General features: G+C 39.1%; 1 protein-coding gene and 1 pseudogene across 1 annotated transcript in view; both read right to left on the bottom strand.

Moving 5' to 3' along the window:
• Window positions 1-15127, bottom strand: part of DNAH8 (dynein axonemal heavy chain 8) — a 332081-nt gene that overhangs the window by 285924 nt on the left and 31030 nt on the right. The window contains exons 11-15 of the mRNA XM_007458310.1: window positions 10745-10891; window positions 6098-6295; window positions 4134-4210; window positions 2735-2834; window positions 996-1115 (exon numbers count right to left, since the gene is read on the bottom strand). Coding sequence (XP_007458372.1) covers window positions 996-1115; window positions 2735-2834; window positions 4134-4210; window positions 6098-6295; window positions 10745-10891 — 642 coding nt within the window. The remainder of the gene's footprint in view (window positions 1-995; window positions 1116-2734; window positions 2835-4133; window positions 4211-6097; window positions 6296-10744; window positions 10892-15127) is intronic.
• The window catches only part of LOC103072854 (dnaJ homolog subfamily C member 2 pseudogene), a 3795-nt pseudogene continuing 499 nt past the window's right edge, over window positions 11832-15127 (bottom strand).

The following is a 15127-nucleotide window of genomic DNA, read 5'->3' as shown; positions in this document are numbered from 1 at the left end:
CCCCCCCCCCCCCCCCCCCCCCCCCCCCAAAAAAAAAAAAAAAAAAAAAAAAAGTAAATGTATATCAAAGAACAGAAACCAAATTTCTTTACGAAGAAATTGAACAGTTTTTTGTTCTGATTCACACATTATCAAAAACAGGACAATCTCTGCTCTGTCACTATAAAGTCAATAAACAATTGGGTCCCCATCCTGGCCTCCTGTCTAAGGTCACCGCTTTAATTTTTTTTTTAATATGAGAACAATAAAATAAATGATAGCAGCCAAATGTAAACAACAAAAACTTAATATTTGATAATGCTTAAATAATAAAATTATTTGCAGGACTGTTGTTTTGTAGCTATTTTGTTCCATGTTTAGGCCTAAGACATAATACCAGGCAAACCAACTCTGCTTTGCTACTCTGTCTTTTTAAAAAACAAAGCAAATAAAGCAAAACAAACAGAAAACAACAACAACAACAAAAAAAGAGAAGACAAACTGGCAATTTCAGAATGCCAACAAGGCTTAAGACTATCCTGGTGTTTTTCAGAAATCTAATAGTCTTAAGGACACAGAGGATGAATGTACTCTATTATACTCTGCTCTTGGTCTCAGTCCAATACACAGGAATATACTCTGAGTGTATCCTAACCTTCACTAATGTATATCAGTGACCTATCTGTCCACACATAGAAGTAAGTTTCAGTACTAGGCCTGTGTTCTATTATTTTCAAAACAATTATTTTACAAAAGAGAGTGTCCTGATTATTAAGCATCATAAATTTTTAAGATTCGTCCCTTTAGAGATTAACTATAATTAAATGGGATTATCTACCAAACATGAAAGAATTGGCTTAGTCTCTCTCAAGCATATTTGTAAACTAAATTTCCTTTGCCCAGTAAAAGAATTAGCTCTAGCTACTTCACTGGACACAAATGTTACAGGATAAAATATATTTCTTGTATTAAAAACCACCATGATCCACATACTGTAAATTTAACTATTGGCTTACAAAAAAATAGTTGATGGGCTCACTTATCCGGTGATAAAGCTGCCTCACCCAAAGGATCTTTCCTGCTATAGGGGGCATGTTGCGAGCAAGAGGTGGGTCATCTTTTTGAGAATGATAAAGCTGTAATTAAAGGTCTGGCATTAATGTTTGAAATTCAATACAATGGAAAAGGCAAAAATATTTACAGCTATATTTGTATTGATGTTTTACCATTATTCACATGTTTTATACACAAGAGGTAGTCAATAAATATGTAAATGCACTCCAGAGATATCAACCTGAGGCTCTAAAACTATGGTGATTACAATATATGACACTTAATTCTCTCTTAACCCTTACTTCCCATTACATGTATACTGTTTTTCTGCCTTTTATCCCCAATTTTAAAGATGTATTCAAAAGCTGGAGCTTGGGGTTGACATATACACGCTACTATACATAAAATACATAACTAATAAGAACCTGCTGTATAGCACAGGGAACTCTACTCAGTACTCTGTAGTGGCCTATATGGGAAGAGAATCAAGAAAAAAAAGAGTGGATATATGTATATGTATAACTGTTTCACTTTGCTGTACACCTGAAACTAAGACAACATTGTAAATCAACTATACCCCAATAAAAAACATTTTTTTAAAAAGTAAAATTTAGAAAGAAATGAGGAAGAAGGTGGTCTTCTCCTCCTCCCAACTTTTCCTTTAATTATAAAACTGTTGCCCACTATGTTCTCTGTGTGCAGCACCCTCCGGCCCGCCCACTTGTAAGCCTCACAAGCGTCCTATTCTAATAAATCACTTCTTTTATTTTTTATAAATTTATTTTATTTTTGGCTGTGTTGGGTCTTCGTTGCTGCGCACGGGCTTTCTCTAGTGGCGGTGAGTGGGGGCTACTCTTCGTTGTGGTGTGCGGGCTTCTCATTGCAGTGGCTTCTCTTGTTGCGGAGCACGGGCTCTAGGCGCGCGGGCTTCAGTAGTTGTGGCACGTGGGCTCAGTAGTTGTGGTTCACGGGCTCTAGAGCACAGGCTTAGTAGTTGTGGCACACAGGCTTAGTTGCATGCGTGGTCCGTGGCATGTGGGATCTTCCCGGACCAGGGCTCGAACCCGTGTTCCCTGCACTGGCAGGCGGATTCTTAACCACCGCACCACAAGGGATGCTCTAATAAATCACTTCTTATCTTAAAAAAAATTAAAAAATAAAGCAGGAGCACACAGCTACATTATATGTCATAATATTCTCCAGAGCCCATATTTTGATATCCCAAAATATTAACTTAAACGGGCTTTCCCATGCATACATGAATGCTGTCATAAAAAGACAGTTCTTAAGAGCAAAGGGGTGTGATCTGGCTGTCCAGGGACACACACTGTCAGCACCTTCTCCCATAGACAGAGGAACATCAAAGATAGTCAGCAGGGCTTCCCTGGTGGCGTAGTGGTTGAGAGTCTGCCTGCCGATGCAGGGGACACGGGTTCCTGCCCCGGTCCGGGAAGATCCCACATGCCGCGGAGCAGCTGGGCCCGTGAGCCATGGCCGCTGAGCCTGCGCGTCCGGAGCCTGTGCTCCGCAACGGGAGAGGCCACAGCAGTGAGAGGCCCGCGTACCGCCAAAAAAAAAAAGAGACTCAGCAGTGAGAGGATTTGTCTGATAAGCTTGGCACAAGATAATGATGGCAAATACTTCCAGAATATTTTTTCTTTTTATACTGAAGTACCATTCTATTTATAAATATGATACTTGCCTTCTTAATAGCTTCAAGTTCAGCCACATAATACTGAAGAATAAGCTCAATGGTGTGGTTTATTTCTAATTGAAGACAGGGAATGTTCAGTTTTTGGAATCTGAAAGCAATTGAGGGTGAATAATTTAAAAATAAATGAGAAACACACTTAAGAATTGTTGCAATCCTAAAAATCCATTCACTCATTTGACAAATATTCACAGCAGGCCTCATGCATTGCCCTAGGTTACAGTGATGGACAAGACAGGTGTGGTTCCAGCCCTCTTGGAGCCAATGATTACCTTATGGAAAAGGCAGAGATCGGTCAGGAGTGACATAAATAATTATTTAAATTACAAGGGTGCCAGAAATGCATGTAACAGGGGAACCCAGCCAAGTCTGGGAAGTCAAGAAAGACTCCCCTGAAAAAGTGACATCTGAACTGAGATTAAAAAGATGAGTGGGGAGCTGGCTTAGCAAAGATGGAGGGGAGCTCAATGACTATCCCCCTGCCAATATTACTGCTCACGTCATCCCAAATAGGCATAATGATATAATGATTTTGTCAGCCAAATGTCACTTCCACTAAGAGACTAAGTTATGCATAGGAAGTACTAGAACCATAACTTTCTGATAATAAAATGAGTTGACACCAGCATACCATAGGTAAGAAGAGAGAGACAGAGACAGAAATAGCCAAGAAAATGGTACTGCCATCTGTTTGTACAGTACCGTCACTCATCAAAATCATTTTATGTCTGTTTCAACTCTTATGATGGTCTCATGAGGTAAGGTTTCACAGGTATGATCCAGCATTAGAGAGATGGGAAAGTCAGACCCAAACCCAGATCCACTGGCTCTCAGGGGAGAATTTCAAAACGGTCCCTAACATGGGTAGTGAGCCCTTCCTCAGCTGCAAGAAAACGGCTTCTGGTCCAGCCCAACCTTCTAATCCAGGCTTTCCTGCCCTTTAGGGGAGCACCGCTGTCAGGACTAGAAGGAAAGGCAGCTACATAAGCACTCAGGAGGGAAAACAGAAAGTTTGGGGACCTACTATTCTTAGATAATTTCACTGTTAGAAATCCTTTCAGTATGCAGAATTAAACATTATTTGTTCCCTTTCCAATAACACTTACGAAATTAACCTTAACATATTACATAGCTGGGGGAAAATGTGAAATCATTTCCTTATTGAAAGACTTTCCACTACAAAAAAATGCAATGAAAAATGAAAATGAAAATGAAAAATATCATACTATATTTCAATTTTCACCAGTCTATTTAATGGTAATTGGAATATTACTGTTTATAAGTTTTAAAGTTTAAATAGGAGAGATTTCCAAAATTTTTTTGAAATTGTTATTTTCAGCTATAAAGTTATCCCACCTAGAAACTATACTGCTTAATGCATTATAAATACCTTTGAAGCAGCTGAAGAGCCTGCTGAGAAGACAAAATTTTTCCAAAAGTACTGTTCATAAATGCCTGTATTTGTACCTGAAATGCAATATTAATGTTTGAGTGACTCTTTGAGTTAAGGAAAAGATTAGTTTTGTTTAACAACAATGAATGATTCTCCTACAGAATCAAAATACGAGCCTTAAATACATCTACCATCTAAGCATCTAGAACTGCACTGTCTGGTATAGTAGCCACTGGCCACATGTTTCTACTGAGCACTTAAAATGTCACTACTTCTAAGTGAGACGTGCTATAAATGTAAAATACACACAAAATTTCAAAGACAGTATGAAAAAAAGAATATCTCATAATGGTTTTTATTAGTGACATGTTAAAATGATAATATTTTGAATATGTTGGGTTGAATGAAGTATATCATTAAAATTAACATCACCTACTTCTTTTTACTTTTATGCACGTGGCTACTAAAAAAATTAAAATTATATATGTGGTTTGCATTTGCCGCTCATTATTTATTGGATGTTGACCTAGAGAATTTATGAAAGGAGTGTAAGTCCCTTACAAAGTACATTTTTTTGGGAGATTTAGGATTTCTTAGCATGTCAGTAGAGCAGTGTAATGACACTATAGACACCCAACGTGAACAGGTGTCATTTTCTAACACTGCTGCTCTCAGAAACCTCTTTGCCACGCTAAGGAGGAATAAGAAGCCGAAAATGTTCTTCCAAGACTCCCACCATCCCGAGCAGTGAACTCCAAACTTCTGGTGCCCAACTGATGGAACTGAAGCACTCCGCAAATTACTTTCACTTATAGATTATATTGGTACTGTCTACAAATGCATACCACACCCATTAATCAAACATTGGAAAACGAAGAAAAGTTAAAACACTGACATATCTTTTTAGATACTAAAAACTTAATATGGCCTCTAAACTTACTGAAAGCTAAACTCGTATCTAAGACCACAGTAAAGGCTTTATAACATATAATCTTATTAATGAATCATAAAAATAATTTAAGCAATAAGTTTTTTAAAAAACACAAATTCCCACTGCTATCAAGATATAACTCCCAAAACCAAACACTAAAAGTAAAAAGTAAAATGTATCTTCCTATCAGAGTCTAACTTTCAAAAACTGAAAGGAAATTTGTGTCAAAAAGAAAAAGTGTTGTTGCTAGAATTTTAGGATCTTTTAAATTTATATTGCACAAATTACATGTAATATAGTTTTTAGAGAGTCTTGAGGAAAAATATATCATCTTCCTCACCTTCTTGGCAAGGATTTAAGACTCAGGAAGTGGGCAGGGTATATTCTTGTCCCTCTCTGTGTCTCCAAGACATTCTGCAGCAAAGAGGAGACCATTCCCTGGGGCTATACCTGGGTTAACAGTTTTCAGTAAGAGAGTAACTGAAGTCATATTAGCCCAAAAGGTGAGAAAGAAACCTGTTACAGTCTAATCCCTCTGGTGTCCCTTCAGCTACGACAGACAGGAGGAGGGTCTCTTCAGAGTCATCCTCTAAGCTGCAGAGAAAATGTGGCCATAAAGCGCAGTGCCAAGGGAAGAGTGTTCCATCGTCCTAATCTGCTCTCAAATCTTCTCACACTGAACAAAGAACAAGGCCTACGAATTCTCTCTTACACAGGACAAGTGACACTAGTCCTTGGCACAACAAAAATCAAATATATTTTTTAATGCACATTAAAAATAAGCCCAGCTACAATAAGCCCTTTGGGCTTCTGGTTAGTTACTGATATCTTTTATTGAATAAGCTCATTTTTCATTTAAAAAAAAAAAAGATAGAAAACATTTTGTGGGCTGGTTAGAAAATTATTCATGCTGGCAAATATTTTTGATCAGTTTGCAAGAGTAATTTGTAATAAATAGTAAATATGTGAATTTCAGTACTATTGATTACATTTCAGCTTTACTAAATCAAAAGTATGTATAATTACTTACCTCTAAAGCCTTGATTTTTGCCGTGAAATCTAAGAAATCCGTGTCAAATTCTGTCCTTCTTGGATCCAGAATATCATACTGCTTTTTCTTAACCCCTTGATATATATTTTTGAATTTTATTGCCATAATGTCTATTCCCTCTATGGGAGAATTGCTCAAGGCTGAATATGTTTGCACAGTAGTTAGCATTTCTGTAATCTTAAAAAGAAAAGTGTTACTTTAGTTTAAAAGTTAGAAATTAGCACCCTTCCCTAGAATTAACTCTTAATGAATCAATGATTTTTAAAAAACAAGCCAATAAACAGGCTTTAGAATCATTTAAGGTAAAACCAACCAGAGGAGATAAAACAGAAGACAAATTTCTGTTCCAGTCATTACTACTCTTAGACTATTTAAGACAGAGGATGTTCTGCCATAAGTGGAGAGAGTTTAGAGCCTTTCTCAGAATCTGATCACCTTGTCTTCCAAGAGGAGGTGGGGTGGTGAGGGACAGTGAGTAAAAGCCCTTGCGGATGTCTAAATAGTTTCAGCATTTTGTTCTTGAGAATGTTCTGAAAATCGTTTCACTGGATCACTGGATTCAAAAGTGTTACCATTTTTCTGGCCCTCACCATAGTTCTGATATGTAACACTAGCATAATTCCACACTCAGGCAAAGGAAAGGGCCCACAATCCTGAAAGATGACCGTAGTCACTTCTGACCCCTAAAAAACCCTGGAAAATCCTCACAATGAAATTTATTTAGAAACAGCTGACTCCATCTCAATGTACCAACACCACCTACTTCACTAAAAAAAAAAAAAAGTCTTTCATGTCCATAGGCTACTCAGTTCCTTAATATTCATCAAAATGATTCCCCATTGTGATTCCTGCTCTGGAAAACAATGCTCAAAGCTTCCCACTCCTTCGCTTCTTTCCCACAAATGTTCAGGCTGAGAAGAAAACTAAAGACAGAGCTCTGGGAAACCAAATTCATCAATATTGAGAAACCAGTATTCACCAAAATTTACATGGCAGGAACAGGAAGAAGAAACAAGGAATATTATACACAATTCTGGTTCTTTAGGGCAGATTAACACTCAATGCACCAAGTCTCCACCTACCAAAAAAGATGCATTTCAGGCACCCTAAGCTAACACACTAGCACTTTCCTCCTCACTTGTTCCTTAAAGATCCCCAACATCTCTGCCCAACTCTGAGGTCTTGGTTCTCCAACCCCAAGCTCAATCCTATCTGTCCTTTGACTTTTGTACTTGGTCATCCTGACATCTGAATCTGAGCTTTCCCTAACAGGCTCTGGCTTAGCCTGCCCTTCTGTCTCTTCTCTTCAACTATTTAAGAGTTCATGGGGTGGTCCAACAGTGGTCCCTGCTGTGCCCCACTCAGCAGGGGAAGCCCACCAAGGCAGTTCAGTAACCACCTCTAGAGGATTATAAAAATTCTGGCCACATTTCAGGGTAACTATCATGCCCCATCTTTAAGAATCTGGACACCAACATCCACCAGTTACACCTGGGAGAGATGCCAGTCAGCCAAGGAATTCTTAGCACAGGGGAGTTGGAATAACCTAGTAACCAGGATGCACTTCAAGTAAGGCCCCTAGGGAGTGCTGCGTTGGCTCTGATTGCTGAGCCTTTGTGGCATCAAGTTGTATCCTTAAGACTACAGGCAGGGCTTCTCCAGAGGTAAGGCGGGGGAGTAGCTAATGTAGCTGGCCATTATTATCCACTCCCTCTAGCATCAGGAATGCTTGGGCTGCTGCTTTACAGATGGATGTTCATTATGCCCAGCATTAGACCTGCCACCAAAGATCTTTACTGCACACGGGCTAATAATTAAGGTCCAGCCCGGAAACTCTACCAAATGTAAAACTGCACCCAAGTTAGCAATGGCCCTCGCTCCTGGAAAAATTAACAGTAACCAGGACTCACCTCCAGGTTTACATTCTCATGGTTTCAGAAATGTTAAACATTTCTGTGGAACAGGTCCTGACCAATGGGGCTTATTATTCATTTGACCCATGCCAATATAATTCTAATTGGACATTTGTCCCCAAGAAATTCTCACTGTTCACAAAACAGCCTCACACAACATCTTCCCAGATGTGGCACCAGAAGCACAAGCAACAAAAGAAATACTTGATAAATTGGACTTCATCAAAATTTAAAACTTCCTGCTTCAGGGAATTCCCTGGCGGTCCAGTGGGCAAGACTCCGCCCTCCCAATGCGGGGGGCTCAGGTTCGATCCCTGGTCGGGGAACTAGATCCCGCATGTATGCCACAACTAAGGAGTCCGTATGCTGCAACTAAGAGTCAGCATGCTGCAACGAAGATCCTACGGGCCACAGCTAAGACTCAGTGCAGCCAAAATAAATAAATAAATAAATAAGTATTCAAGCAAAACAAAACAAAACTTCCTGCTTCAAAGAACACAATCAAGAAAGTGAAAAGATAACCTGTAGAAAGAGAGAAAATATTTGAAAATCATATCTGATAAGGGACTTAAGACCCAGAATATATAAAGAACTCTTATAAACTGAACTACGAAAACACAAATAACTAAATTTAAAACGTGCAAAGAATTTAAATCGAAATTTCTCCAAAGAAGAAATACAGATGGACAATAAGCATTTAAAAAGATGCTCAACATGGGCTTCCCTGGTGGTGCAGTGGTTGAGAGTCCGCCTGCCGATGCAGGAGACACGGGTTTGTGCCCCAGTCCGGGAAGATCCCACATGCTGCGGAGCGGCTGGGCCCGTGAGCCACGGCTACTGAGCCTGCGCGTCCGGAGCCTGTGCTCCGCAACGGGAGAGGCCACAACAATGAGAGGCCCGCGTACCGCAAAAAAAAAAAAAAAAAGAAAGAGAAAAAAGATGCTCAACACCATTAGTCATCAGGGAAATGCAAATCAAAACTACAATGAGATGTCACTTCACACCCACTAGGATGGCTAAATTCAAAAAGATAGACAGTAAGTGTTACAAGGATGTAGAGAAATTGGAACCCTCATACATTGCTTATGAGACCATAAAATGATGCAACTACTTTGAAAAACAGTTTGGCACTTCCTCAATAAAGGTAAACATAGAGTTATTATCTGACCCAGCAATTCCACTCCTATGCATATACTCAAAAGAAATGACAACATATGTTCACACAAAAACACATACATATATATTCATAGCAGCGTTAGTCGTAATAGCCAAAAAGTAGAAAAACCCAAATGTCCACCAACAAATGAATGGATAAGTAAAATATGGTATATCCAAATGACGGAATATTATTCAGCAATAAAAAGGAATACTACAACATAGATGAACCTTGAAAATATTATACTAAGTGAAAGAAGCCAGTCACAACAGACCACATATTATATGATTCCATTTATATGAAATGTCGAGAATAGGCAAATCTATAGAAACAGAAAGTAGATTAGCAGGTGCTTAGGGCTGGGTAGACGGGAGAATGGGGTATCACTGCTAATGGGCACAGGGTTTCTTTCAGTGGGAATGAAAATGTTCTAAAATTAGATGGTGGTATGGTTGCACAATCCTGTGAATATATTGGAAAATATTGACTTGTACACTTTAAATGAATACATTATATGGTATGTGAATTATATCTCAGTAAAGCTGCTAAAGAAACAAACAAAAAACAGCCCCACTCAGTAACTTGGTTTTGTTCATCACCCATATTTTCCTATCCTGGCATGTATAGGAAATGCCCTTCAACTTGTGAAATGCCCCCCACCAATTTCCAACAAATGATGAGCAGACTCCTGTTATCAGGACCTAGGGAGTTGGCAGAATGGTGGGGCCATGGGAAGGGTGGTACCTAGATGATATCTTTGTAGGCTTTGCAAAGGTTGATTCGAAGAAGACTCTGATATGGGCTGCCCTGTATCCCCTGGAAAAACATCACTCCTCTCCAGCCAGTCCTAATCAATGAATGAATCAAAGGTGCTGAAGGGCTTCCCTGGTGGCGCAGGGGTTGAGAGTCCACCTGCCGATGCAGGGGGCACGGGTTCGTGCTCCGATCCGGGAAGATCCCACATGCCGCGGAGTGGCTGGGCCCGTAAGCCATGGCCATTGAGCCTGTGCGTCCGGAGCCTGTGCTCCGCAATGGGAGAGGCCACAACAGTGAGAGGCCCACGTACCACAAAGAAAAAAAAAAAAACGGGTGCTGAAGTTTCTAACCCATATCCGCCCAGCAAAGACATTGCCCATACAATCTCTATGTTTAGACCATATATATGGCCTAGTAAGAGAAGGTGCTCACACATCCAGATATGACACAACTACTGGGTTCTGCCAGATATTGCAGATATGTCACCTCACACCTTTTCTCAGCCTGATACAATGGTTAAGAGCAGAGGCTTTAAGTTCAAGCTCTATAGGTAAAGATAGAACTGAGGTCTCAAGAGAAGTGAAAGTCTGCAATAGCTTTTGTGCGAGGGGCAGAAGATAGTAATTAGGAATGAAAAAATAAGTTATAATAAAATGCAGTAATCTATGAGTAATAGTAGATGAGTCAGATCAATAGTAAGACAAGAGATCTGGAAAAACAATTCTCAGTGATGCTACATAAAGTATGAAATAACTGGAAAGGTATGGTTGGTAGTGGCAACTGTGGCTGCACGACGCTTACCTTCTCCAGTCTTTTGCAGAAAGCTTCAAATTTTCCAAATATATACATTTCTGAAACCTCAAAAGATTTTTCCCCTGAGGATTCTAAAATCTGTTTCCTCGTTTTGTGAAAAGATGTCTGATATTCCTTGAATAGAAAAATGCAGTCCTATGAGAGATTTAAAAGGGGTATAATACATAGTGAGACAATTGTTTATGAGTGAAAAATTCAAAAATTCTATCCTCACACAAAACTGATCACATCAACCCCTCAGTAGGGGTTGCTGCTCTTAACATTAAAAATTCAAGTTCTCTGCCCACACATTGAAAGGCCTGTGAAAATCAATACAGATTTTTTTCCTATTTTACAATATAGTCTCATCTTCTTTATTCTCATTATTTCCCCTTAACTCTTATCTTTATCAAAGTTACCACATACACTATTTGTTGTCATGTTTTCATGGCTAATCAGAGCTCCCAGGAGGCCAAAAATTATGTATCAATTCTGTCTATTTTCAATTATCTGTCTAGTCAGTTGGCATCTTTTAATCAGCATTATTCACATACAGGTATAAAAAACATTAAGACTGTGCAATACTGATTCATCATCCAACTGTCATTTCTCCATGAGGAGATCCTAAAGTCTTTGATGGGTGCATTGCTGAAATCCTAATATTTGACTACAGCTATACCAAGTGAGTTCAACCAGGCTAAAAAAAGAGGACATTGTGGGCTTCCCTGGTGGCGCAGTGGTTGAGAGTCCACCTGCCGATGCAGGGGACACAGGTTTGTGCCCTGGTCCGGGAGGATCCCACATGCCGCGGAGCAGCTGGGCCCGTGAGCCATGGCCGCTGGGCCTGCGCGTCCGGAGCCTGTGCTCCGCAGCGGGAGAGGCCACAACAGTGAGAGGCCCGCGTACCGCAAAAAAAATAAAAATAAAAGATAAAAGAGGACATTGTCACTAGGCTCCAGTAGGAGCTCACTGTCATGTCCAGCTAATCAAACTATCTTAAAAAATAATAATGTTAAACTTTTTCAAAGCCACCAATGGCCAGTCAAACCTTTAACATAATGCCAGCTCCCTGGTTCTGACTCTTCCATCTCCCTCTTCACTCTATAAGGACCTTTGTGCTTACATTGGTCCCACTTAGATAATCCAGGATAATCTCTCCAGCCTTAATTCCTCCTGTAACCTTAATTCCCCCTTGACATTTAATATAACATATTCACAAATTCCGGGGATTAGGATGTGGACACCTTTATTCTGCCTACCTCAGCCACTAAATCAGAATTTCTGTGAGTGAGACTCAGGAATCCATACTTTCAACCAGTTGCCCAGGTGATTCCTATAAACACTCAAGCTTATATAACTAGTCTCATACCTACTTCTAGCTATGATACACCTCCCCACCTCTCAATCTCTAAAACAGAATCATTACTCTCTTCGAGGTCACTGATTATTTTTCACTTATTAAACAAAAGTTTAAGGACTTCCCTGGTGGTCCAGTGGTTAAGACTCCAGGCTCCCAATGCAGGGGGCCCGGGTTTGATCCCTGGTCAAGGAACTAGATCCTGCATGCCGCAACTAAAAAGATCCAGCATGCCACAATGAAGATCTCGCATGTGCCAACAAAGATGCCAGTGCAGCCAAATAAATAAATAAATATTTTAAAAAAAGAAAGTTTCTTGGTGCCTACCATATGTTAGGAACTCCTTGAGATGCTAGGAGTACAGATAAGATCCCTACCCTCCTGGAATATGCCATCTAATAGGAATTACTTTCTATTACTTCTTCTTCACCAACCAATTCCTTCCTGTTGGACAGATAACATCCTGAATAACAATTCTTCTCATTGCTTCCTCCAACTCATCTGAAAATTATTCCCCAAAACTATACAATAAAAGTTTCCTGAAAAAATTTCAGATGTAGTAGAAAGCAAGTTAAACTAGAATGCAGAAAACCAAGCTTTCATTTCTAATTCAGTAAGTAAATGGCTAGTGACTTGAAGCATATTAAAACAATTATGAGAATAAATTGCTAAGTTCTACGTCAAGAGTCCTGGTTTCTGCCAATTGGTCAATTTGGGGGGAATGATTTCTCACTCCCACGCCCAAAATTAATCCTGGAGAAACTATAGAGGGAAACATGGAATCCAGCAAATAACAATAACAATGAAAACAGAAGTGATAAACTCCTGGGAGGAGGATGGGTTGTTCTGAATCTGAGGATTGAGTGAGCAAGAATGATTAAGAAAACAGAGAAGATAAATAATATTGTTAATGAATAAGGGGACATATTACATAACAAGGCAAAGATTAGTAAGAGAATATTATCAACATTATGCCAATAAATTACAAATTTTAGAAAAATTGAAGAAATTCCTAAAAATATAAACTTACAAAAACTGTCTCAAGAAGAAATAGAAAGAATAGTCAAATAACTAGTTTTTTTAAATGAAGCAATATGTATTTATAAAACATATATATAAGGGATTAATATCTAGAATATATAAAGAACTCCTCCAACTCAACAAAAACAGAACCCACTTCAAAAATGAGTAAAGGATTTGAATAGACATGTCTCCAAAGAAGATATACAAATGGCCAATAAGCACATGAAAAGATGCTCAACCATCACTAGCCATTAGGGACATGCAAATCAAAACACAATAAGATACCATTTCATATGCATGAGGATACCTATTACCAAAAAAAGAGAAAATAACAAGTATTGGCACAGTGTGGAGAAACTGGAACTCTTGTGCATTGCTGGTGAGAATGTGAAATGGAAGAGCTGCTAGGGAAAACAGTTTGGTGGTTCCACAAAGAGTTAAAAACAGAACTGCCATATGATCCAGCAATTTCACTTCTAGGTATATACCCAAAATAATTGAAAGGAGAGACTCAAAGAGATCATTAAACAGCAATGTTCATAGCAGCATTATTCACAATAGTCGGAAGGTGGTAACAATCCAAATGTCTATCAAAAGATGAATGGATAAACAAAATGTGGTATATCCATACAATGGAATATTACTCAGCCATAACGAAACAAAATTCTGATACACGCTACATCTTTCAGGTATATTTACTGGATACATTTTCAAAGCTCATTCCAAAAGCTTCTGTGCTTCTGTTGTCAAGAGGTGAAATCTGCACATGGATTTTCAAATTGTTCTGAGGTGTTGTATTGACAGTTTGAGGCTCTACTCCACGCAGTATGTCATCTTTCTGATGAGGGCCAAGTTTTGGGAGACGGTTCTTTGCCAATAAAAGCTTTGGCAGTTCTTTTGACTTCCAGAAGTAGAATGTGTGTTCATGTACTTGGCAATAACTTCCCATCTTGAATTTGTCCCAGCAAGAAAGAGGCTCACAGTTTTAATTAGCAATTGCAGATCAATTCTCTTCTGACAAATTTTTACTGCCATTTTCACCTTCAACAGTTGATGTCTCTGCATTCTTAGATACTTGGCACATACAAGCCTCAATTTCCTCTTTCTCTTTTCTAATTGGCTCATTAATTTCTACTGTTTTGGCAGAGTGGCAATTCCTATTTCTTTTGTAGGTGATGTGAATGTTTCATTTAAGTACAGAAAGCTTGCAAGTTCAAGCCTATCGCAAAGTTTTTCCACTTCTTCCATCATTTTAACTGGCTTTATCTCATCATCAGGAAAGTAATTCCAGGTCTTCCATGAACTTTGAAGTTTTTGCTACCTTTCTCTTTTCTTATATAATTGACATATAACATTATATTAGTTTCAGGTGTACAACATAATGATTTGATATTGCCTTTCCCTCTTAACGGCTTTTTTCCTGGTTATCCTTTTTCTTCTTTTTTTTTTTTTTTTTTTTTTTTTTTTTTTGCGGTACGCGGGCCTCTCACTGTTGTGGCCTCTCCAGTCGCAGAGCACAGGCTCCGGACACACAGGCTCAGCGGCCATGGCTCATGGGCCCAGCTGCTCCTCAGCATGTGGGATCTTCCCAGACCGGGGCACGAACCCGCGTCCCCTGCATCAGCAGGCGGACTCTCAACCACTGCGCCACCAGGGAAGCCCTCCTTTTTCTTCTTTGCCAGTAATGCCTTTTGTCTAACTTCCTCTTCCTCCTTACCTATCCAAGCAGCTCCTAATTCACCTCATCTCTGCTTTTCTTTAGCTTCTTTCTTCTTCAATTTTCCTTCAGCTTTTGCTTTTTCCTCTGCTTCTTTCTTGGCTTTTTCTTTTTCTTTGAATTTTTAAAATCCTTGCATCACAGTTGTATGCATTATCAACTAACATTCAGTTCATGTTTTCTTTGTGCCCTTGTTGCTCTGTTCTGCTTTTCAATCTCTCTCCTTTCATCATGACATTCTGCTTTTTTTTCCTTCATTTAAATAAGAAAAATTCTCTCCAATAATAAAAATTAT

The sequence above is a fragment of the Lipotes vexillifer genome, unplaced genomic scaffold, assembly GCF_000442215.2.
Source record: "Lipotes vexillifer unplaced genomic scaffold, Lipotes_vexillifer_v1.1 scaffold4, whole genome shotgun sequence".
NCBI lineage: Eukaryota > Metazoa > Chordata > Mammalia > Artiodactyla > Lipotidae > Lipotes > Lipotes vexillifer.
Note: the sequence above shows the minus strand (reverse complement) of the source record. Positions and strands in the feature narration are given on the sequence as shown.